Source organism: Vanellus vanellus (genome assembly GCF_965231255.1).
Source record: "Vanellus vanellus genome assembly, chromosome: 5".
Classification (NCBI taxonomy): domain Eukaryota; kingdom Metazoa; phylum Chordata; class Aves; order Charadriiformes; family Charadriidae; genus Vanellus; species Vanellus vanellus.
In genome coordinates, this window is record NC_138910.1 from 6,068,898 (window position 1) to 6,095,597 (window position 26,700).

A 26,700-nucleotide genomic window follows, 5' to 3' on the forward strand; every position below is an offset into this window, starting at 1 on the left:
CCTGAGATGCTGAAAGAAAAAGCGCTTTGTAAAAACTTAGCTGAGAAAGACAAAGGTGAAAAAATAAACTCAGAAGTAGCAGCTTTGATGCTTTTTTTTTTGGTAAGAGTTGTCAAATGTGAGCATCTCTTAATGAATTTGCAATAAGTGGGAGTGTGTGTGTTACTGTTATTTAATAACTTTTTGCGGACCTTGAATTTGTGCTGGGCAGCCTAGCATGTCTCCTTTCGTCTGGCTATCTCTACAGTCTTTGCAAATATCTTTTATTCATACTTTGGAACTCCTTAGTAAACTTAGCACACAAAGTTGTACCTTAATTTACATTAAATTACAGGGAATGTTTCTAGAATAAGAAAATATACATAATGAAATAATGTTCATCCATAATTTTTGCTAATAAGCGCTTGTATATTGCTTATGATAACGAAAACTGGTGGAAATAATCAGCTTGTAGATCCTCAGTTGCGTTCCTGAGTTTGAAATTTAGTATAGCGTGAGCCCGAAGCAAGGTGGGTGCAGTTTGCGTTAAGCACAAGTTCAAGAGAGATACCATGTCAAAAGTGCATGGTAAAATGTCTCTGCTAATCCTGAAAGCGGCCTTTCATACTTTCTCACGATGCTTCTTTGGTGGGAAAACGGAGGTTGCGTTTCATCGATTCCCTCTTCTCCTGCTGGAGGATATCACAAGGTCTCTCTTTCCTCTTCCGAACCCGCACTGAAGCACGGGCACTTTGGCTGAAGGGCCGTCAGCTGGATTCACTGTGCGCTGCGCAGGTATTGCCAAAACACGGTGCAGTTCTCTTCCGTGCTTTCTCACAAGCTGGGAAGGTGGAGTGAGCCTCGACACACCGTGACTGTCGTGGTCATCCCGGTCAATTCAACAGCCAAAGAGATCTGGATCTGAAATGAATCGCTGTCCTCTTTTCAGCCTGTCTGCTCCTGGGCACAGCCCGCCTTTGGGAGAATTTGGGGAAAGAAGCAGTAATCTGTCCACCTGGTCCTGCCTGGCCCTCCCAGGGCTGCGTCGAACCTCGGCAGCCTCACCAGGCCTCAGCCTGACCCCCACCCATCATGGCTCAGCCCCGCGGAGGTTCCCCGTGTCCCAGGCTGGGGCTGCCCCGGCCACCCGCGGGTTGGGGTGGGAGGGCCCTGGCTGCCAGCGCTGGAGGATCTCCCCCAGCCCCGGCTCACCCTTCCCCAGCTCCGCTTTTAGACCATTTCTCATTCAGCCATCTTTTAAGAGACAGTTGCACCAAGGGGGCTGTTAGATCTTCCTCTTCCTGAGCCAGAGGCCCTTGAGGTGCACAGCACTGGTATGACCAGCGCTGCTTCCATCCTCTTCGCCCTCCAAGCGGTGTCCCGGTATGAGCGTTTGAAACCTCGAGACGGTGTATTATGGTAATTGCAGCCAGGAGCTTTGACTATTTTTTCCACCAACTGGCGAGGATAGGAATTATTGTGGTTTTTGAGGGGAAGAAAAGACACCATCCCGACCGTCTTTTATATTCGTAGCGTTCTTGCACTGAGATTATTTTGAAGAGGAACACTTTTAAATTCCTTTTCCCAAAATGGACTTGATAGCGCTGTCTGAAGTGGCTGTCTGGTAAAGGAAGAGGGAAGGGGAGTAAACGAGAGAAAAAGCTACTCATCTTTATTTGCATTAGACATTTCAGAGCGCGCGGCAGCTGGGTAGGATTCAGTGGGAAATGCCTGTGCTGCTGCAAAGGCATCACAACGTGCAGCTTTATTTAGCTTAATTTTTTGGATTCACTGAGGGTGGTAGGAATTGTGGGCAGGGGAGGCCTTGGGACATGCTGTCTTGTTCCCCTGACGTTGTTGGATGATTGGCACCTGTTACCTTTTAGTGTCGTTTTGCCGACACAAGTTTTCTACGGTATAAGGCACACGTCTGCTGTAAAATAGGGCTTTTTTGGACTGAAGTTCATCTTCGTTTGTAAGTCGAGTTGCCTCATGCTAGTAAAGCAACAGAGAGTACATATGAATTTATCTTAATTGCATGAATAAGATAATCACTTCTAATCTTATTCTTTCTGTTTTCACAAGCAGCGCACAAAATTTCTCTTGAAAACAAAACATTGTGAGTAGTACTTCTTGGGGAGTATTTCAGTTTCCCCTCATATATTCTTCCTTCTCCAAACAATCTAATTTAGGAAGTCCCCCTACTACTGATTTTGAGTTAGATAATGCATTTAAAATTGCAGTACGTTTGTGTCCTGAAGGGATCTTGTATTTTAAAAGCAAGAAGCATCAAAGCAAAATTAAATCCCCAAATCTTTAGACAGGAGCATATCAGACTAGTGCTATTGAGATTTTAAACATTAATTAAGAGATTCATTCTTTTCACTCATTAAATTTAGAAGAGAAATATAAATGCTTGTATGTTTTTGGTCACAGATTTCAGTTGTCTGTTTGATAAAGTGTGGTTACCAAGTATATCTGTGGATGCTGAAAGCCCTTTAGCAATCAGGGGTTTCTACGTACGTACTACAAGTACCCTGGTTTACATACTTCCCATATTAAGTTTTTTTTTAATGAATGTTCTCCGTTTCAGAGCAGAAGATCTTTTTTACTGCTCACACTCTTTTTCACAGTTGCTGCAATGCAATGAATAAGCAAGCTATAAATATAAAATCAGAAAATTAGTTTGGTTTTGTTAAATTTTAGGTGCCTTTGAGTCCTGATGCAGCTGAAATTGGACTCATAGGACAGTTTGGGTTGGAAGGGACCTTTAAAGGTCATCTAGTCCAACCCCTCTGCAATGACCAGGGACATCTTCAACTGGATCAGGTCGCTCAGAGCCCCGTCCAACCTGACCTGGAATGTTTCCAGGGATGGGGCATCTCCCACCTCTCTGGGCAACCTGGGCCAGTGTCTCACCACCCTCCTTGTAAAAAATGTCTCCCTTATATTTAGTCTAAATCTGCCCTCTTTTAGTTTAAAGCCCTTGCCCCTTGCCTGATTGCGACAGGCCCTGCTAAAAAGTTTGTCCCCATCTTTCCTGTAGCCCCTTTAGGTACTGGAAGGGGCTATAAGGTCTCCCCGGAGCCTTCTCTTCTCCGGGCTGAGCAACCCCAACTCTCTCAGCCTCTCCTCATAGCAGAGGTGCTCCAGCCCTCAGATCATCTTCATGGCCCTCCTCCGGACCCCCTCCAACAGGTCCATGTCTTTCATGATCTGAACAAATCAAATTAAACCTTTCAGTTTTACGGGACCTACCTGGCATTGAGCACTTGGCTGTCCTAAGCTGCTTCACTTAAGTTCTTCTTTGAAAGCTCTGCAGACTTAAACCAGACCTGGAGGATCGTTGGGCACTGCTGGAGGTTTTAGGTCCTGTAGTGAGCTTTGTGTGTGTGTGTGCATGAGATGCTTCGTGGGGTGAAGTGTCTTACCTCCAGGTAACAAAAAAAAAAGAGTAAAATGCCCAAAGCCCAAGGGAAAAAAAACCAAACCATCTCCCCACAGTGGCTGTGCTGCCTGGGAAGGGCATAGAGCTGCATTGCCCCCACCCCTCCTTTTCTTGCGTGGTGCGGGAGGGTCTCTGCCAGCATCTGGAGGTCACACCTCTCTGATTCTTATTACCGTGGTATTCAAATCCTAACATCTAGGATAAATTGTAATCATCTCTCAACTTTCTGTTGTTAATGTCCTCTTATATTTTACTGGAAAATACAGGAAAAATATATCCTTTTGTGAAGTGTTTGAATACCTCTATATTTGCTAAGCGCTTATTTAACCTAGAGCATAGTGAGAATAGTTCTTTGAGTTCAAAAGCTATTTAGACTCCTTATCCATAGTTTAGGAATGCAGTTTTCTTGAAAAACTGTGTGTAGCGTATGCCCATAATAAAAACAAACAACCAGGGTTTTTTTGGATCCCGGAAGCACATAAATAGTTTGAGACAGAGCACGTTCATCCCCATATACACCGCCTTTTCAGCCCTAGTGGCAGCGCGCTATGTTTCTGTTAATCAGTGAAACACCGAGGATATAACTGGTGTCGCTTCATCGGGGCAAGGTGGGCAGGTGGAAGGCTCACAGGAGGGAAGCAGGATGCTGCAGGTCCTGCCTTGCTGCGCAGTGGACGCATACGCGTAGTTCTACGTACGCGTACTTCTACGTAGTTGCGTAGAAGAATACCCTGAAAATTGGTATTTCTTGTGCCCATCCTAAAAGGTGGACAGCTTCCTGACATGTAACACAGTAGTGGAAATTTTTAATTAAAGTTTTCTAGTTTGTTTTTAAAGTTAGGATTGTTTTTTGTTTGTTTGTTTTTAAAGTTAGGATTTTTATTTAGCAGGCTGGGCTAACAACTATCTGTATTTGTTTAAAAATTGTAAATTCCCCCCAGACTTCTCCTTTGCTTTGTCCTACTGACCGCCAGAGACCAGATCTGCCAAAGCTGAGATTTTCCCACTTAGAAGGGAGCTTTCAGCTACTGCCTGTGATTTCTGTCCTTCGTCTTGGAGTTAGTGCCTTGAAGAAGGTGAAAGCATATTACGCTTGAGCACAGTGAGTCCCAGGGTGTATTTCCCTTGAGGACTGTTACAAGCTGTCAGAGTTTAGCACAGACTCCAGGCTCCAACACACGCGATCAAGGTGCTTAAAGTTGTTTCCTGAAGAATTTCCACACTTCCAGTCTGTGTAGCTAATCATATACCGTGTGTAAATTATGATTCATCCTCTAAATAAGCTAAACCCTTCAGACCTCTAAATGTTCTTTGCAGCGTGTTAAAAATCTCAGAGTCTTTATCATGTGAAATTATGCTTGTCAGGTTTTTTATCAGTCAGAACCCTCTCTAAGAGGTAAACAAAAGACATCCTCAAAAATCCCCAAACTTCCACCAAATTCCCTGTACTTAAGACTTCAGAGATATGGCGACACAGAGTGATTGCAGCCGGGATGGTATCCCAAAGGGAGCAATCCCAGCATCCTTGTCCTCTCCCTACCATCCTGTACTGCACAGTTTCAGAGGTAGACTCCTGAGCTGGAGGAACAGTTTCTCTGATCTAACGCAACCATAAATATGTAACATTTATATGTAATTTCATAAATATCTAAAATTATCTACATAGCACAACAGTGAATGTAACTACTGGTACCTATTGCACTTGATATGACTCTTGATGTGATATGATATTCATAAGGCAATTGAAAATTTTATGATACTTTTTAATATTTGCAAAGCTTAATTTAAGCATCTGTAAAACACCTGTATTTTTGGGGAATAATCCTCTCTGACCCACTGATTTCTTTTTAATTGCACTAATCATTTCTCGGTGATTTTAATTCTCCTAAACGCAGCAATGATAATCCACTAAAAAACTGCAGACTAATACATGGAGTGTTGCCCTTAGCTTTAAAATGGAAATGCAGTATAGAACTTTCTTGGCCTTGTAGATATAAAAATATGTATAAGAAATTTTCTGTGTATTTTTTAGGTCCCGAGGAAGCAGACTTCAAGTGCACCCCGAATTATGTTAACTGCATTGGTACAAACAAATGCATTCACTTGTCCCAGCTCTGCAATGGTGTTTACGACTGTTCTGATGGGTACGACGAAGGAGTCCATTGCCGGGGTAAGTCAATTTGCTGAGGAAAAAATGCTTTACCCTGAAGTCTTCTGCTATATTGGGTTTGTTTTTTGGTTTTTTTTTTTTTTTTTTTTTTGAGGTCAAAGAAACCCAGAACTTCCTTATTCTTGGGAATACATATAAAACAAAAATGGATCGATAGAGGCATATTTTAATGTATGTTACAAGTTCATTTTAAAAAGATTTTGTGTGAAGCAAATGTGAGTAAAAATCTCATACAGGTTTTCAGACTTTGTCTTTAATGATTACTAACCCTGTATGATGGAAATGGTTATACCAAAAGAAGGATGAGGAAGCCCCTTCTTAGGGAGCTAATGTTGGGCAGCACACTGTTTGCCAGAATAATTTTTTTTTTTCCTTATAACTTTTGTTTAAACAAAAAAGCCAAAGAAAAACACTAAAAAATACATCCTATTTGCTATGAGCATTATTTTGCATTGAGGACTTGCTTTTGAGGGGATTTTATTCTTACAATCTACTGTTTAAGAGTGTATTTACCAAATTGTGGCAATGAGAAATCTTAAGTAGAAATTGGTGGAGGTCAACCTTTTTTAATATCTCGGCTCTACTGTTCAGAAGACTTATTCAGGTCTGCCTTGGGGACAGTTATAAGGCTGCCATATTAAGCCCAAATCTTGGATACCATGAGTCCTTAACATGTCAGGTGTTGTCAGTCAGTAGACTTTACTGCTAGGCAAATGATTGTTGATGAACCTCAACAGCTCGTATGTTCAAAACCAGAAACTCAGGTATAGGTCCTGGGGTTCTGCTACAATCCAATGTGACAACATACAGTAAAAGATACAATTAATGGCATAGTTCAGAAAGTTAAAATAGAATTTAAAAGTTCATGTGAACAGATTTCTAGAACTGTCATAGTAAAATCTAAGCAAGCACCAAAAATAAGCTCTATGAAAAAAAAAAAGAAAAGAAAACCAAAAACAACAAAAAAAAAAAAAAAGAAAAAAGCCAGCTGGAATTAATCAGTGTAATACTGCTGACTTCACAAAACTACAAGTAGTTATTTTTATATAACCAGGCGAGGATACAGGCTGTCATAAAAAAATGACAATTCTTATTCCCAGTGATAGGAATAATTTCTTTTCTTGAAGGCTCTATGTTTTTGTAGTCCTTGTTCAATGAGAATTACACAAAATCAAAATCTGTGTCAGCATATTGGTTTTAGCATTGGTCTCAGCATCCAAAAAAACCCAAATGTTATACTGGCCAAAGTAGTATTTGGCCCATACTGAACCTTTCTGAAGTTGCAGGTGAGTGGTTTTCAGAGAAGTGTTTAAATGTGTATAAATGTGTATTCTGCGATAAATCATACATTTGTATAAATTGCTCTGGATTAAATGGCAGAGGACTGAGAACTTCCAGTGCTGGATAATTATTGTATTATACCATCTTGTAATTTTATTGTATTTTAACTCTTTAAATTAGAAGAGTAATGTTGTCGTGGTTTGGGTCAGACTGGCCACTGAGACGAACAACAGATCAGAAAAATAAATAGAATAAAAATAGAATCCTATGTTATTGCAAATTAACTATGTTTGGTTTTCATATGTAGCATCTTGTATACGTAGCCTATGCTTTGGAATGTGATAGCACATCAAATACCTGATCTTTATTCATACCCTTTTTAATTTATGCTCAAATACACCTTGTAATGTTCATGTTGATTCCCACTCCTTTCTTTATTATCATATATGAATATGAAAACTTCCCAATGGTAAAATTAATGTCTGCTCTAATAATTTACCGTAGAGTTTAGTAAAATGTACTAAACAAACATTTGCTCTAAACCACACAGAACACATAGATAGTGAAGTTCATTTATATTGTGTTTTATTAAGAATTTAAGTTGTGTCCCGGTATCTCATCTAGTAAATAGTTAACAACTCATTAATATTGATTTTTGTAGCAATTACGTGTTTTGACTTGCTTATTAGAGCCTGTTCTTGAAATTATTAATGGGTACATTTCTATTAACAAAGCCAAAGAATATAGAAAACAATAATTTTACATTATACTCATGTAGTTTGATACTAACAACTGCCAATACTGTGTCATTATGATACATTTCTGTGTATTAGATATTTGGTATGAGTGCAGTATCGTTGTAATTATTCTCTCTATATATATCTGTATATCAGAACAACGCACGGGTAACCACTGAGCCATTTTGTTGTATGTTCTTCAAAGTCCTGAATATGCAACACATATGTTTACTTCATCTGCACGGCCAAAAGCTGCAAAGTTGCTTCAGAAACCTTTTTCTTGATATTAGTAACAAAAATGGCATTCTGATAATTTAATTAACGTTGCTCATAGGAAATTTTTGATTGAAGAAGATAATAGCAGTTTTAAATATTTAATCGCAAACAACTCCGTTGGTAACAGAGCTGACTATGTTAAAATAACCCGTTGCTCGCGACACAGATAGTGCTGTGTAAATAAGTCCCGGTCTGTGCACCAGGGAAAGAAGTTACATTATGAAGTGAGGGGGGTGTGACCATGGCAAAGAGCATTTCAGGGTACAGGTCACAGAATCATAGAATCATAGGGTTGGAAGGGACCTCTGGAGATCATCTAGTCCAACCCCCCTGCCAGAGCAGGGCCACCTTAGAGCAGGCTGCACAGGAACGCATCCAGGCGGGTTTTGAATGTCTCCAGAGATGGAGACTCCACCACCTCCCTGGGCAGCCTGTGCCAGCGCTCTGCCACCCTCAAGGTAAAGAAGTTCCTCCTCATGTTTAGGTGGAACTTCCTATACTCAAGTTTCTGCCCGTTACCTCTTGTCCTGTCACTGGGCACCACCGAAAAGAGCCTGGCCCCATCCTCCTGGCACCCACCCTTGAAGTATTTATAAGCATGGATCAGGTCCCCCCTCAACCGTCTTTTTTCCAGACTAAGGAGACCCAATTCCCTCAGTCTTTCTTCATAAGAGAGGTGTTGCAGTCCCCTAATGCTGCCCCCTCTCCAGCAGTTCCCTGTCACTACTCCACAGGAGTCAAAGCTTCTCATATAATGCTTAAGAACTGATGGAGTATAAGCATGCAGTAACTGGAACTATTCTAATTTCTTTCTCTAAATTTAACATTCTTATGTTAATTCATTGTATCATGATCTTTGAGCGATATATTCAGGCCTGCACCTATCCCTGGGCAAGTAAAAATATGATGGCATCTGCAGTGTGAAATGGTAATGTATGTGAAATTTCAAGGAAATCGTAGTAAATACAATGACGTCCCTGTCTCATCATCTTTTATTTCAGGCACATATGCATTTTTGCTGGTGAATGTAACGCATAAATTCAGGAGGGGTTGTGGCAATGTGAAATAAAAAAAAGGTTTTATTATGTGTGGTTGTTTCTCATTATGTGTTTCAGTGTCCTTCAGAGGAGACGGGGTGCGTAGTTCACTGAAACTCATGGCATATAATAGTGATAAGACGCCTGTATTTGGTCATTTTGAATTCTTTGCTATTTTTTGGCTAATTAAAGAATGCTTTAGAGAAGCTGCATAACCAAGGGATCAGAGTATATACTCAACCCTCTTATAAAGCGTGGGCTGGGGCTGTTCAGCTTTCTGAGATTCACCGGATAATTTCACCACCCTCCAGTCCTGCCAAATGGGGGAGTTGGTGCCCATCAGCTGTTCGGAGGCTTGAAAAGGCTCAGAGAAAAATTGCCAATGCCAAAACTAGACCCAGGCTTGAGTAGTTCTGGTAGAGGACTGATCCGGAGCCACTCTTGCGAATTAAATTTCTTTCTGTAACATTCTTCGGGTTTCTTTTGAGATCGGGGTCTTTATTTCAGTTGCATTTTCAGCCACTTTTAAAGCTCAGCCATGCAATGAGCTGAGAAGTCTTCTGCCACGGGGGACTTACCGAGTTATTGCAGGCTGAACTATTTAGCTATGTCTTTCCTTCCCATGGTTCATCCCGGTCCCGCATGAGGTCGCTGGGGGCATCACTGGTACTGGACTGGGACTGGGTCTGGCTGTGGTCAGTTAAAGTAGGTGTCATATGGCTACAGTGTGCTCCGGCTGCTGTATCTGTGGTCTTTTGAAGGTTAAAATACCTCATTTTGTTCTGAAGGCCTTAGGAAGAGCTTAGACAAGTATCCGTTATGGATTAGACAGAGTAACCTGGCCCTGAGTAGGTAAAGGATTAGATATATCCTTAAGATAATTTCTAGAGAATTGCAATCACTGTGAATCTTAGAAAGGTGATCTGTACAGTTTTATAAATCAGTACTTTATATATATATATGGCAAAAAATTGAAGGTGATATGCCACACTTAGGTTTTGGCCCGTCTCTGGGTTAAGGCTATAGAAAACTAGAACTTTTACAGAATATAGAAATGTCTTTTTTCATGTAACTAACTTAAAAGTTAAGCTATTATTAATAGCTGAAGGAATAGTTATGCTAAAGTTCTGAATATTCCAGTCAGAAAATACTAAAAGAATACTGAAAAAAATGCCAATGCAAATACTCTGCATATATTTGGCTTACGCCAATTTATCATAAAACGGAACATTTTTTGAACAATTACCAAGAAGCAAAACTGACATGGAATTAAGAGGCCCAGGTAAGAGCCCGGTGAAGGCGCTAATTACACACTGATGCTCTGCCTTTAAAGTTTAAGTATATTTTGCATTATACTGCAGTATCCACTGCATTTCGACGGACAGTGTTGTGTTATGCAGTAGGAATACTGCAGCAAGTTTATCCATCGTTCTTGACAAGACAAAATAGCAACAGCATTAACAGTCTGCACGTACACTTCTCCAATGGACACATTCACCATAAAGTATATCGGGATCTCATTAAATAAACTCTTGTCCCAGCCTTGACATGGATTTTGCTCTGTAATTCTTTGGTTTGAGGATAGACAAGGCAAAGCTTTGGGAAGGGGAAAGCAGGAGTGCCGGAGGGATTCCCTGGAAGTCTACTTGCGCTAATACTCTGAAGTTCAAAGAGTTGAGCAGGTTCTTGAGGACGCTTTCTCTCATTCTAGTTGCTGCTACTGATTAGCTACCAATAGTATCTGGCCAGTATCCCAGCTCTGTGACATGCAGGAGTCGCCGGACCAGGGCTCGTCGGAGCTCAGGACGTTGCTGCTCCTGGCTCTGAATCACAGCAGCTCCCCACTGAAGATGGACTTGGATGAAGAACGTGACTGTATCTTTTCCATCTAAAATACTGATTATTCAGATTGCTTGTACCATCTCCTATTGAAATGAATCATAATTGCAAGACTGCGACTTCCATTAAAGCCCCTTGCTATTTGGGGAGTCATTATCTAAAGGTAATTGCCTGCACGTCTACCTGTCTGCCTGCCTAGCGCTCTTGGCAAGATGAGCCTGGGCGTACAGGAGAATCTGCATTACCTTCGGAAGACTAAATATCTTACAAAAATAACTTCCATTTTTTGTTTGATATATTAACTAGATGTAACCCAACATATTTCAGTCGGTTAATTAAGATTAAGAAAATCTAGGAGAGATCACAGAGGTTACTTGAGATACTTTCTTTTTTAATGAAAAATGAAATTCTGACTGAAAATAACAGATCTCATAGAGTCCTTCCAAGTCTTCAGGTTATTTGAATCTTTATTAACTGTGATCTGAACCATAATCTCTAGTCAATAAAATATACAAAGGCAAACTCTGGGTCATTTAGTATTAAAAAAATGCAGAACACAGAAGATTTGGCCGAATAATTGGTATGTTTGTAGCAGCCTGTAATCAGAGTATTATTTTTCTGTTTACGCTTTTTGAATGAATTGTTATCATAAGACAAAGATAAATACTGCTATTACTGAATCATGTTTTTGTTCTGGCACTTCTACAGCTGGAACACTGGGAAAAGTTAAGTACTGTTTACTGGAGGGGGAAATACAAATTTCAGAATTTTATGGAAACTTCAAGCCTTTCCAGAATGAGGCGAAATTATAGAACTGAAAGTTATGGAGCTACATTTAGATCCTAGTCTTATTCCCCTCCCCCCCCCCCCCCCCCCCCCCCCTCCCCAATCCCCTATTTTTTTTCATTCTCATGAAGTTATGTCACAAGGTAACAGAGAAAACCTAAATTAGTCTAGAATTATAAATCTTCCCACCATTTTCTCATGAGACTGTTTCTGGAAGGAGTTCACACCTGCCGAAGAAATCCCTGTAAACTCATTTGGTTTATTCTGACAAGCTTTAAATCAGTCATCCTTTAAGACGGTGATGCACAAAGTGTCACACCAGGTTACTGAATCGTTGAACCCTCAGGAGGTCTCACAGTGCTCCTGAGGTACCAGTGGGGCTGCTGAAACCATCAGGTAACATGCAAAATGATTCCCTCTGCAACCGCTCTGCTTCCCGCACCAAGTTTTGTCTTGTGGTTGCAAGACAGAAAAAAGGAAAAAAAAGTGTAGGCACTAAAATAAGGTGATTGTAAGTATTTTTGCTTTGGAACAGAGCTGCTAGTAAGTAACTGGAGTTGTCTGGGGAAAAGCTTATTTTGATTTTTTTTTTTTGGTTTTATTGTATTTCCTTCTCATTTCACCATCCAAATATCCAATTTCTTGTATATTACTCTCTTCCCCATCTTTTTGGCTTGATAGAGCATGATGTGGCTCATTGAAATTAGCCAAGGTCATTTAATCTATTCTGCTGTCAAGACAAAGAAGTCATGGGCTTCGTGATTTAATAACTTTCTATCACAAAATCCTATTGCAGAAAAGCAAATTAAAGGTGGCTGGCAAGGGGATAGAGCAGTGGAAGACATTGGAGTGACGTGATTTCATCCCGTCTTTTATGGGCTGTTGCTAAAGAGGCCAGAATACACAAATGAACACCATTGTTAAACTATCAGCATCGTCTGTGTGGTAATATGAGTGTAGAATTTAAATGTTTGACCATATTTGATAATTACATATGATAACAGATCATTATGTAGTACATAGTTTTTATAGATTGTTTTGATCTTGTCCAGTGAAGGAGCGATGTATGTCTTGTCTGCTCCCAATCAATATTTCCATTTCAAGTTGCAGCATTCATTTGCCTGAGCGAAAACGCTGGATACTGTTCCTCGGTGGCAAAATCAAGTGTTGGTCAGTTATGGCCTCCCTGACTACAAATACTGATTAGTTTTTCTATTTAGTACACGTTTTAAATACATATACTTTCTTCAAGGTCGCGGGAACCACGTTTACGCTGGGAGATGCAGTGTTGAATGGTTGCACCATGGAGTTCTTTTTAATCTTTCTTACAAGAGAGGGGAATAAATATTTTAACTCCAACATTTTGTTTTTTCTATGCTTCCGTTGCCTAATAAAGTGCACAGAGTGCAGTAAAAATGTTAATATGTCCTATTTTAAACAAGATCAGGGTAGTTAAGAGGTCCAGCTAGTTGTGGTGGTAGTTAACGGGCTCGTGTTAAGGGCTACACAAACCTGATAAAAACAGCGACAGTGTTGTAGGGGACGCGATGGAATGGTCTGAGAAAGCTTTGTTCTACTTTCCAGGGATTTGGGTTAAATGGTATTTATTGTTGCCTGCTGTTGTTGTTGCCTACTGTTACTGTTTTGAGGCTGCCCTCTATTGAGAAAAAAACCCAAGTGTTTAAACTCTTCCTATGAGCATCTCCTTTTCAGTTTTAGTCAACATTTTTTATTTTCTTTCTGTTGATTAGCGTGTGTAGTTTCCTGATTATTTCTCCCTGTTACAACTAATCAAACTCTTTGAGGAGTTATCTTATGTACGAAAAGTGAGATGCTTTTTGTACAAATAAATTTCAAAGTACTTTTATGAAGATAAATACTCTGGGTATAATCTCTATGTCAGGACTTGCAGATATATTCACGTGGCAAAAAACCTGACACGTAAACTCACCCCGCAAGCAGGAATTGTAGCTGCTGCCCGGCTCCCATTAGCTCCCATCAGCTCCCATCACAGAGTATATCTTCACTGCGTTTTCGATATATAGGCGCCGGAGACAGCTTTTCAGGGAGGAGAAACTGGGGCCCGACACCGAATGCTTACAAAACACTAGTAACCTTGAGGTGTAGGGAGAATCGATAGCACGAGGTTTATCTTCAGCTATTGTCACCACTTTTGGGGGTGCGTGGGATACCTTAGACGTACTGAAATCTTATTTAGAAGGAGTAATGCTTTTTGAGCATTTTTTTCTTGTTCAGGGTATACAGGAACTTCTAAGTTTAGACATAGAGCTTAAAAATTCAGTTAACGTTTCTTACATTAACTAATAGTAAAATTGTATCTGATGAGGAAAAAATGCATCTGAGGCACCTGTCCATCAGTAATTATTATTAAATTTCCATGGCCTCTTATTCCAGTGATGTTATTTGCCTATTCGTTGCTCATATCAACAGAGTTTTAAACTAATTGGGCAGCCTGGTGTTGGAAGTGAGGAAGAAAATGAAGTGAAAGGCACGTGTGCTGAGAAACGTGGTTTTGTTCCTCCTCAAGCTATTCATAAAGTCGACCTAAATTTACGGAATGATATCAAATTGAAGACAGAAAAGAAGAAAGAAAAGAGCAAATTCTGGGGCTAGCATCACATAATTTGTCAGAAGTGCAGTTGTCAGTTTTCCGCCCCAGGAGTCCTCAGCCGAGCTAAATTATGAGACTCAGTTTCAAGTTCTTTCGCTCCCTGCCTGAGGGGATTTGACTTCCCGGCTCCTTATCTTCCCAAGGTGAATAAACAAACCAGCAAACTACAAGATGTTCTGCGTGGGGGGTGCTTTGGCTCCTCCTGGCGCTCTTGTCTGCGGAGTAAACAGTTAAAACGTTTATTATAGCAAATACTTGAAGCTCCGGGAGTGTTCATTTGAATTCTCATGGCAAAGAGTCAGTTCTTGTCTCTCGCTCGTTCCCATCTCAGCAATTAGTTGTGCATTGTTAACGAAAGTGGGTAAATTCTGGCAGTTGGAGTAGGGGTAGTCCCACCTGGAATACGCAAAATCCGCCTGCCTGGCCACGTATATACCGCACCCTCCCTATTCTGCCTTTTCACACAGTGCAATTGATAGCTGAAAAGAAGAGAACTCGTAGATTTTTCTTCTAGACAAGGGCTTGTAATTTCTTACTGCATCCCACTTCTTGCGTTTTGCAATATTAAGGTCATGAAACTGTATCATCAAAAAGTCTAAGTCATTTTCAAATTGCGTAATATGGTTTAAAAATTTAAGAATTACCATAATTTCTTAGACTACCGTGAACAAGTCAGGATGTCACCAGCAATTTTAAGTGAGATTGAAAATATTCAGTGGTGCGAAGAAGTTCACTTTGACGCTTTGAGAAATAACTCTTGGTCTTCCACTCAGAAGCAAGTACGTGCGCTGAGCATGCAAAAACTGATTTTCAGAATTGCTTATATCCTCTCTGGAAGATTTCAGTCAACTTTTTGCCACAAAAATCTGTGTCAATAAAGTGTAACTTAGTCTTTAACTCGCGGGAGTAATGCCTATAATTTGGGTTGTTTGTGAAGCGTACAGGTTAAGATACTCTGAGATGAAATGGAAAGAGTTAAAAACTGTGCGAGAAAGAAAAGAAAAAGAAGTGGTAGCATGGGAAAGCACAGGCAGTAAATGGCAAGTAAAAAGAATCACTGGAAGAAATCAAGTAAGGAAAAAACCCTGGGAAAATACAGAGACTGGTCGATAACAAGGTTCGGTATAATACTTTATACGAGGACTAGTAAGGCAGACCGATTTTAAGTCGGTGCTCTCCGTTTGGAAATATGTGCCTCAGAGTAGGAGTGTGTTCCCACTGCACTGATTCAATTGAGAAAATAAGAGTTTACCAGGAGGCTCCGTAGTTTAAGAACATTTTCTCTTTTGTGAAAATGGGTGTACTGAGAGCATTATTAATATGCGTGCAGCAGTGTCGGTCTATCCGGTTCATCACCATTTCTTCACCTGCAACTGCGAAGTTCAGAAAACCTTCTGATGATATAAAATGATACTGATATATGCTTCAGTACTGTTCACTAAATAAATGTAACAGAATTGTAACGCATGCGAACCACAAATATACTGGTGGCATATAGCAGAATAGACAGGTTAATAATTTCTACTAATATTGGTTTTTAAACCCAACACAGTATGCCAAGGAAATATGGACCTCATTTACTGTTCTCTGTGCAGATGATGTCCTCTCAAGTTAAGTTTGTTGTTAACAACCTCTTTAAGTGTGAAGACACTTGTGAATTTTTTTTTTTTTAAATAAGCAGTGTGCAAGAACAAAAAAAAAATAGTTAGGATGAGACTCGACTCCTGTTGAAATTAATGGCAACATTCCCATGATTTTAAGCTTCTGGATTGGGCTCATCCAATCCAAAAAATGTGCTTCATTTTTTCTAATCACTTGTATTCAGGTGCTGTTTAATCATTTACATATGCAAATAGATTTGGTTGTGTTTTTTTTTTTTTTTTTTGTGTTTGTTTTTTTTTTTTCACGGAATCACGGAATCACAGAGTTTCAGAGCTGGAAGGGACCTCTAGAGATCATCTAGCCCAACTCCCCTGCCAAAGCAGGATTGCCCAGAGCACATCACTCAGGACTGCATCCAGGCGGGTCTTGAAAATCTCCAGGGAAGGGGACTCCACAACCTCCCTGGGCAGCCTGTGCCAGTGCTCTGTCACCCTCACCGTAAAGAAGTGTTTCCGTGTATTTGAACGGAACTTCCTGTGTTCTAACTTGTGCTCATTGCCCCTCGTCCTGTCACTGGGAACCACTGAAAAGAGCCTGGCTCCATCCTCCTTCAACCCACCCTTGAGATACTTGTACGCCATAATAAGGTCTCCCCTCAGCCTTCTCTTCTCCAGGCTAAAGAGTCCCAGCTCTCTCAGCCTTTCCTCATAAGGGAGATGCTCCAAGCCCTTGATCATCTTAGTTGTCCTTCGCTGGACTCGCTCCAGCAGTTCCCTGTCCCTCTTGAACTGGGGAGCCCAAAACTGGACACAGTATTCCAGTTGTGGCCTCACCAGTGCCGAGTAGAGGGGGAGAATGACCTCCCTCGACCTACTGGCCACACTCTTCCCTATGCAGCCCAGGATTCCATTGGCCTTTTTGGCAACAAGGGCACATTGCTGGGCCATGGATAATTTACTGTCTACAGTAAATTGTTTTGTGTGGGTTGGTTTTTTTTTTTTTTTTTTTTTTTTTTTTAAGCAACTGTAGAAAAATGCTAAGTCTGGAGAAGGATGAAACACATTTAAAGTTCAGGATGTGACCATGATCCGCTCTGTGCACAGCAATAATGCTTTCTGGCAGGCAACTGTTGAATAAGGCTGCTCTAGTGGCATTGGCTGCTCTCTGAGCATCCCTTTTTAACTGTGGGATATCGTGTGGTCGAACACATTCTATGAAATGAAACTTTCTGAGATTATGTTTAGCATCTTTCTAAAATAATTTGTGTCTAGCCAGTCATTCTTAAAATCCATTTACATGTAGCAGAGGATTAAAAATGCTCTTTGGAAGATAAGACACCTTACACATGGGATGGATTAATGGAACAGTGGACCATTGTCAGCCTTCCCATTTTCTCAAAGGAAGTGATGGCCACTAAGATTAAAAAAGAGGAGGAATTAGCAGCAGACCAGATTATGATTCCAAAAATAGGCTTATGCGATGCACAGTGACACTTTTCTGACCCCTCCGTGATGCAGCTTGGGTTCCACGCTCGCGTGAGGTTCCGTAAGAGCTTCTGTCACGTTCCCAGAGCCAGATCAGCCAGAGAGAAAAAGTCTGTGTTTTAAAATGAAAGACTCATTTATAGTAATTTAAGCCCCAAACACATCTCTTCGCCCTGCTATAGAAGGTCAAAATCCTCGCTCATTAAGAACTATATATGGTCTTTTAAACAAATGCACTTTTTAATTACCAGCAGGCAATTCAGCACAATTTGTTGCTGTCTAAGGTACTTTTTATTTGCTAATGGTCTTGCATATTTGATAACCTCTTTCAAAATTATGCATCAGATGGAGGACCTGCCACTTTTTTAATTGACTTTTTCCCTCTTTTAATGATGTGCATCTCCTAGAATTTTAGCAGAAGTTAATCCAGCTGCGTATGGTAAAGGCGGCTCTTTGTGTCAGTTATGTGCGCCTGTAACACAACTGTAGAGGTGATGGGCTCCCAGCCCCGGAGGGTCTTTTTGGAATAGGGAAAGTGGAGCTGTGAACTATGTATTTTTGTCAAAGGAGACGTATAAGAGGGAAGATACCCTCTGCTGCAGGACAGGAGCCGTTAGTTGCTCTGTCCCATTTTTCTGGGAATCTGGAACATACCCTGCCTATTCAGAAACTGTTCCCAGTGGGGGTTTGGGGGATTTTTTTTTTTTCCCTGCTTTTAGGGTAAAGCTCTGGTACTTGAAGGAACAGTCTCAATCTGTTTATTAATTTTAAACATAATAATAAGATACTGCCATGGCATGTGTCCTCCGTGTTATTCTAAGATGATTTCAACAGCTGTCCCAAAATAACAGCTTGTGCCCCGGACTGGTTGTGTCATCATTTTTGCAATCATTTGTTTAGTTGCATTCTTTGTTATTGACTCTTATAATTTATTTATTGAAAACAAACATCTTCATTTAGTGAGCATTCAGATCTTCATTTACTCACTGAACTAAATTCTTGAACAAAACTAAAAACAATGTGAAGTCACATTTTATGTTCTATTTTAAAATATTTATGGTAGAACAGTTCCATCTGGGATCAAGGCATTGTTGTAGAAAGTGACGTAGACTTAACAGTTTAAAAAAAGAATAGGTCACAATTGTGAAGAAGCGAAACATTTAGTTGTCTTTTAGCAAAGTTTAGCTTTTTTAATTCCTTCAAAGGCAATGATGTGATAGAAGAATGGCATGAAACATTTATGCATAGGGAACCTTTAGGTTTCTACAGGAAAGCCATGAATATAGTTTTAAATTCTCAAACTACTGGCATGCACTGGCATCAAGAGGCTAAAACAGGATGGGAATAAGTTCTGTTCTGCAAATTGTTACCTAAAACGTGCACAATGTAAACCCGAACCTGTTCAGACATCCTGAGTACTCACATTTACGGTACGTTGTAAATAAGAATCCTCTTCTGCTTTCTGCCATGAACTGATACGCATAATTGATGTTAAAAAATAATGAGAGAACTACTCACAAATTTAAATAGACACAGCGTGAGGCCCATACGTCCACTTTCTGGTAAACGTGAATGTCCTATGACTCATCAAAATGCACAGCGCTATGCTCGCCCCTCAGGAAGACCTGGGCTTGCTTCCTGCCCTTACCGTGGCAGCCGGATGGTTTGGTTTTTAGAGGAGAGAAGAAAGCACAAACCTCGACCAAGTCTCATGTTGATCATAACGTCTGGTATTCGAGGAAAGGATAAAACACAGTGATCTTCGAACTGTAATTTTGCCCTCCTGAGCTTAATGGAAAAAATGCTTTAAATAACGACATACCTTTTAGTGACGTGTTGTGGAGTAGTGTTCAGATGAAGTAAAATGGGGCTCATGGATGCTTCCTCTCTTACCAAAAAGGTTACTGGTTTCTACATATGTGTCCTATTTGGGTTTACAAAGGAGAACTAGATGAAAGACTAAAACGTGCCCTTACATGATCCCCACAGAAAATCAGGCTTTCTACTGTTTGAAAACTTTTTGTTTTGAAGTCCTCCAGTATGTGCCGGGTTTCTTGATACTGTCTTGAAACTATTGTAAAGACGTGAATCATTCCAGTGCTGAAACTATTCAATTTGCGGCGTGTAAGAATTGACAAATGTTTCCTCTTAAATGCAGAAATTTGCAATCTCATGATTTACATGCCTTAAGAAGTCTATTCGTTACGTTTAATAAAAAATCGTTCCACCAGTCTAGGAAATTTTTCCCTCCTGATGCCAAAGGGATGTACAGCTGGGAGGAGCCATTTGCAAAACGCCTCAGATTTTCTAAGCCTCATCACAAAGTCCGAAAGAACCCTTGCTGCATACCTCAGGATATTCGTTATACAGATGGCACATACCTAAGGATGTACATGAACCATATGCAAATTCCCAGCGTGCAGCAGGAGAGGGAAGCTGGGTCTCATGTAAATTCCCACAGAGCTGCCCACCAACTGGGCTGGTTTGGACCTCAGCTCTGTAGATGTCCCTGTCTGCCCCAACACACTTATAAAAGGACCCATAGTGCTTTCGAAGTATTTAGCCCTCCAGCACTTGCATAAAGAGAGTCAGTCTCTTGATCTTAATAAAGCCGCTATCAGTGTTCACCAAAGGATCCGGGAAGCTCTTTTCGATATATGGACTGTAAATGAAAGTAGAAATTGCTGTTGGCTTGCGTTAGCACGAGTTACAGTCATCTTCCAAGTGAAAAAGTAATGTGAATGAAATACAATTCTTGTTAACGGATACATCTGCAGGCCTTCGCTTCTGACTTCAGCTGTGAAAGTGCTTCTCACATCTTTCTTTTTCCCCTAATGAAGGCACAGCTGTGCATTTAGAGACTTGACAAAGAGTGTGATTAGGAGTTCTAGACTTCCAAAATAATTTATCTGCTTTCGAAAAGAGTTGTTATTAGCAACTAATTCTTGGTGAGATTTATTATTGTCTCACGCCGTGGGCATTTTTGGTGGTAGAAGCATGGAAAAGCTGTAGCAGTTTAGTAAATCTTAGCATCTTCCAGAATTTGTATGGTGCTTCAATTTGATTTTGAGGTCTGGATGAACAAGTCACAAACTCTGTTAAATCTGAAAACATTTGGTTCAAATAGAAATTACTGGCGGTTTCTTTGTTTGTTTTTTATTCTTGTTGTTGTTGGGGGTTTTTTTGGTTGGTTTGGCTTTGGGTTGGGTGGGGTTTTTTGTTTGTTTTTTGATCATTTACTCTTGTTTGCTACAAGTTTTACTGCTTTTGGATTGCCATCACTGACCGCTGTGGGACACATTTTTGGGGCTAGCTGGATGAGTGCTGCAAGCGAGAAATCTAAACAAGAGAACAAGAGCAGCTTTTAACTATGCTCGTTCTCTCCTGGCTTGTACACCTACTAGCTGGAGTTTTCTCATAGTCATACCCTACTCCTGAAAGTAGGGTATGACTACGGGCAAAGGCGAGTAGGCAGCCACAGACCTCCTAACTTTCCCTTGCCAGCTCTCAGCCGTGGTGGTGGTGGTTGCCTAATGGAGAGGTGGACTCTACTCAGCCATCCCATGCTGATTACGTCCAGAGAAGTTACTGTGCTGCGATCTTCTTCAGCTGGAATACATGATTTATCCTGAATTTCTGTTCAAGAGCTTGCCTCCCCGTGTGAAAGGGCTATTGATGTAGACGAGAAGTATTTGGGCTATGTAAAATATGTCGGAGTTTTCTAAGGAGCTGACAGTGCTGATGTTCAGCACTGAGTTCTGCCGGCAAGTAGCTTGGCAAGTTGATTGTGGTGCTAAACATACACCAAGAATATATTTCATGCTTTAGGTGTAACAGAGAATGTTTTCTCTTCTAAACTGACCTGTGCTATAGAAAATGTAGTTTTAATTTTAAAAAGCTACTAATCGGTGCCTCCCACTCTGGGAAGTCCTGTCATTCCTGCAAGTGTGACCATAACTAAAGCTTGCACATTTGTAATTCCAGTGTTTGGGAAGAAACTATAATCAGAAGAAACTTTAGCATTAGTAGTAAGCTGATAATTAGAATTGTATAGATTCTACTGCAGTTATACTATATGTATTTCTAAAGACCTGTTCATCTGTGGACTTAGTGGAAGTAGGTGCTGGGATTCAGCTGTCAGTCTGAGGCACAGCCCTGAGTACTTACTCAGTTTTTACTTACATTTTTCTCAGGTGAGTTACCAGTAAGACTCTTACATAGACAGTTTTGGCACGATAAGTGGTTTTCTTGAGCATAGCCAATGCAGACATTTTTTATTTGTGGCATTCTATTGTTTTATTTTGTTCTTTCTTAATAGACATTAGCCAACAACTTGGGGAGTTTTTAATAAAAACTAACCTAAATGCTTTAAAATTTTGCTGTGTACAGAAGGCTAAAATATTTGTAAATTAAAAAGTCAAAGGTGAATTTTAGAAATAATTTTATGTTAGCTTTGTAGTAAAACATCAGAGAAACTCTGCCCTTTTAAATATGAAGAATATAAGCTTTGGGGTTTTTTTCCCATGTTGATGCATTTTGAGAAGAGAATTGCAGAAACCTCCAAATACGTCTGTGCTGTATATAGAGATGTTTATTTTAGAGAAAGGTCAGGCAATATATTATAGAATTAGAATCTAGAATTTTGGAAAAATAGATTTTATTCATTGTGATAAACATTTTAAATAATCACTGGAAATTACGATCTCACAAAACGTGAAGTATTTTAAGAATTTGAAGATGCCCTGCATTTGGCTCGGAGGGGCCTTGTCCCTGCCATATTATCATGGTCACTCTTCTCTTCTCTGCTACTTCCAAAGGACAGTTAGTTGATGAACTTAAAAAAAAGTAAAACATAAAAAGGAAAACATAACAGTTGATGGGGTTCATTCTGGCTGTGGAGGGAGCGGAGGTGGTGCTGAGATGCAGGAGGTGTGATGATCCAGGCAGGAAAATGCCCGAGGGAGGAGGAGAGCAGCGTGCTACCTGAAATCACGGCGTTCAAATGGGAACCTTCTTGCCGGTGCATCGTTATTCCCTCTGGGGTGTCCTCCCTCCGTTTGCTCTGGACAGACCGTTTAACCACTGATGCTGATATATGAGTATGACTGGTAGGAACCTTTGAAAGTACATCTAATGTTACCTGGAATAAATAGCCGTGCCATTGTAAAGAAGCTTACTAATTCTTTTTACCTCAATCCATATATGCTATTTTTAAAGAGATGTGTCTCACCAGCTGCAGTGTAATTTACTTTTAGAATATAGTGCTAAAATTTCTCTAGTGTCCTCAGAGAGTCATCTAAAGATGGATGTTTTCAGGGAAAAAAAGAGATGCATAATCTAAAACACTGCAGGATAAATCTTTCATTACTGTTTTGAAAGTAATTAGAATTCAGACTATTCATTCTTATTTCTTGTCAGAAAGTTTTAAAATATAAAGCTTGTATTAAAGATTGTGGGTACTCGATATCTTCAAGAAAATCAAGAGAGATACTGATGTTCTGGAAAAACACGAAAAAGTCTAATTAGTCTGTGTGAAATGGGATCTTTGGCACATTAGGCAATTGCTTCTCATACTGGCCATCGTGTTTGCTGTCATTCGTTATTTCCCTTCCTATTTTCCTGCATCGCTGGTTTGTCCAAGGCTGGGAGATTTCCATCACAGAGGAAACTCTGACTTGATAGAGGGAATCTGGTCTGTGGCTTGAACTCCTGGGTGCTAAGGTAATAATTATTACCTTATGATAACTATAATTAGTCACTCCAGAGACAATTATCACATGTATAAGAACACATATAAGGGAAAACCAGTTGGTTATTACATGGAGTCAGGATCAATGACCCTATAGGGTACTATAGCATAAAATACAAACAGCAAAGTATAGCGACTGCTGTATTCAGAACGCTCAACAGGCTCTCCTAATGAAAAAAGGTACTAACAAGAGTAGAGAAAATGTTGCCTGCTGTGCCTCAAAGAAAAAAATAAAAGAGTTTCCATGAAATTTGATTTGCAAACTACACGGAAGTTCAAGGGGGGAAACAGCACAGACTCCACAAAATTGCCGATGGTGCTAAGCATTTAAGAAGAATCCCAAGCTAAGGAAGAGATTTTAAAGGAATAGTTTAAATGTTTGATTTTTCTCCTTCCTTAAACAGTTTGTGTAATAAGAATCAATGGCTATTTGCCTTTTAAGTTCCCCTAATCTCTTCATGGAATGAAAATTTCAGAGTATGTTTCCCTGGTACAGTCAAAAGCTTTGTGGATTTATATTGATGAAGATCTGTAGCCTATTTGCAGCGGTGATATGTGCTCCTTTTAATCCATCCATCTTTCAACAGTGACAAAAGGTGGCTGTTCTCTTTTTAGTCATAAAGTTAACTTCAAAAAGGAGATGTCAGTAAGTAAAAGAAAGTGATTTTCATCTTTTAATATCACCACAAACCCATTTTTTATTGATAGGTGCCAAAAACGGTTGCAATCATTTTGCATGGCTTTAAAGCTTTGCTTTGAGCACATTAAATCTGCACTGGTGACTTAAAGAAGGCAGCAATTACCACATGGCTGTTGTTACTCACGGAGTGAAAATGATGAATTCACAAGTGCAAGAGTTGGGTATTTTAATCATCGACAGGAATACTTAAATCTATTAATCATTTTGTTGTTGTTTGACTAATGTTCTATTGTTGGGCTCGATTTGCCAATGCATTCATTTGTTGCTTGTTATTTTGTCACTGAATTATAATTTCATTATTCTCTGACCTTGTTTGTCCTTTGCTCACGCAATTGCAATGTAAAGGTGGTTGAAACCATTCGGCTAAAATAATAAAAAAAAAACAAAAACAAAACAAAACAATTCAAAATTTTAGTTTGCAATGAAACTGCACGGAGCATAAATCTTAGTTAGGCTCAGCTGATTTTCCGCTGCGGTTGCAGCCGTGGCTGCTGGCAAAGGACCAGACACAGTGCGACAGTCCAACCTGGAGCGCTTCCCGCCTAGGGCAGGAGCGGGGTGAACTGGACGTCTCCGAAATGTCTGACGGTCCATCATAAAATCTCATAAACTGCAGTTTCGGGACTGCTGAAATTGCATTTTTAATTTTTTTTTTTTTTTTCTAAAACTAATAAGCCAGGTATGTTGTATATGTGTATGTTTTTGTATTTCTATTGTTGCTTCAGTAGTTATTTACAGCAAAATGAATTGGCTTTTGTTTAGCTGCAAAATATCTGCAGCACCTTCCCTCTACTAATTTGGTGCCATAGATGGAAAGTACAAGACTACTTTCATTTTAGAATATTCCATGCACTAAAAAATGATATAGTACAGCGGCTATTCATGGGGGGAGGGGAACATTTTTATGCCCTCCTTTCCAGCACACAGGGAAAAGTTGAGGTAACATTTGGAAAACAAGAATTCGGCGTGCTCCAAACCGTTTGAATTCTGTTCATTCCTGGAGTTCAAGGTTACTGTGGTGCATTGATATAATTTTCACCCACTATTCATATTTTACGCCAGCGTGGAGCCAGAGGTAGTGGAAAGCCTGCCCCAGAGGACTTCATCTTAAATTGCAAATTAAATTTCCTAAGCATTCGTATATTAGGATGTGTTTCTAAACCCAGGCCAAGCTAATCAATCATTCTACCCGGAGCTAGCATTATGATAACGACAATTAATAAGATAACGGATCCAACATTTGTGTGATAAACTTTTTTGGGGGATAACGCGACTGTATAGGAAAAAGAAATAAGAAAACCTTTCACTTCTGAGGGATTTTGTATCATTTAAATTGGAACCACGTAACGGATTAGGAGGCGAGAGAGACTGTCCTTCCCTGTTCCGATAGCCTCCAAGATAACACATTTTTATGATTACAGGATTCACCTGTTCACCAAGGTTAATAGCTGTTGGAAACAGTGGCTTCTCTTTGGTTTGTGTCCTGTACTGCAGCAGGCGTCTTAATAAATGGTTCTCTCTAATAGCTCTATCTGGGCTTAAAGGCTTAAACAGAAGAGTCCATCCCCAACTGAAACTGCGAGTTTGTGCCTTTGTTCCGCTCTGGGCTGGTCTTCTCACTAACCATCGGGGCACTGACTCCAAGCCTGAAAATCTCCCGCGGCTCCTCACCTTAGATTTGGATTCAGCTCTAAGCCTGTCATGGAGGATGATTATTATTGTTGCTAGTTAACTGCCTTCTCCATCTGTGCATCAATTGAGGGGATATCCTCCCAAACGAAAACAAATCTGGCGGCTGCCTGGAAATTTCAAGCAGCTGTGTCCTATATAGGTACGGTTTTATGTGTGCTACTGCCGAGAGATCTGCAAAACACACCGCCGCTGAGACTATTGCCGTGCGCGGGGTGGATTGGGAATGGGATCTGTTAAAGAGAAAATTAACAGCACAATGAAAGAAGAATGTTTGCTTTTAACACCTCTTCTTTTATCTTCCTTTCAGAGCTTGTTTGTGCTTTATCTCCTTCATGTTATGGCAGAAGTTATGAATGTTGATGAGCCGATGCAGATCCTTGAGTCCTTAGTCTAGGAACCGTTTACCTATTCATACAGTGGAAACTTGAGTCATTTTACATGATTTATTTCCTAAAAGCTGTCTACAGAGTGTTTTCTGTAGCACAGAGGGCAATTTGGCTTCAACAGGATCATGCGTGTTCTGGTTTTAGCCTCCGTGTAACGTGCACCGACGTCCTTGCTTGCAGAAAGGGCACCAAAATGCGCGTGTTCCTAAATGGCGATGGGCTAAAGGGGAGAACGCAGCACACTGGGAAGGTGAGAAAAACAGAGAAGAATGGTCGTGGCAAAGGCTTCAGGAGTAACCAAGTGATGGCCCAGCACTGCTCCTCCGGCCTCGCGAGTACTCTGCATGGGTCGAAAACGGAAGTAGACCTCCATGTCTCAGGTCAGGAGAGCACGTGGTTCCTGGGGGTATTTTATTCCGAGGTCCAGGTGTGCTACGTTCGTTATCCTGACTATATTTGTTGTGTGAGGTCTGTGTAGACTTAGCTTTCATTAGATGCTGTATTTGACTTTACCCTGAGTCACAGCTGTCAGAAGGCCTAGGGCTGCTGTAACAAACTCCCTGCCTTCCATCCCGGACATGGGTGCCTTTCAGTTGGAGGAGGACTCTTAGATAGCTTGCAATTACCTTGTGAGCCTTTCGCAGGGGAGATTATTACTGTTCAGCACTGACCTGAATATTTTTTCTTCGGTGTTAATACAAGTGCTTTGGCGCTTTGAAGCAAAATAGAGGAATAAAGCATCACCTCCCCCACCGAAGAGCTGCGGTATGAAGTGGTTATAAGAAACAGTTATGAAATCCTAATGTCCTGCTCAAACTTTTGCATTTTGGGAGGCTGATGCATTGCTCCCGTGCCCAGCCGTAGGACTTGTGTGGCGTGGAAGCTGCTGTTCTCCTCCGGGC

General features: G+C 40.5%; 1 protein-coding gene across 1 annotated transcript in view; it reads left to right on the plus strand.

Annotated features, from left to right (window-relative positions):
* LRP1B (LDL receptor related protein 1B) overlaps positions 1-26,700 on the plus strand; it is a gene marked incomplete at both ends in the record, with an annotated part of 773,038 nt that overhangs the window by 294,319 nt on the left and 452,019 nt on the right. Inside the window, one exon of the mRNA XM_082483434.1 lies at positions 5,460-5,597. Coding sequence (XP_082339560.1) covers positions 5,460-5,597 — 138 coding nt within the window. The remainder of the gene's footprint in view (positions 1-5,459; positions 5,598-26,700) is intronic.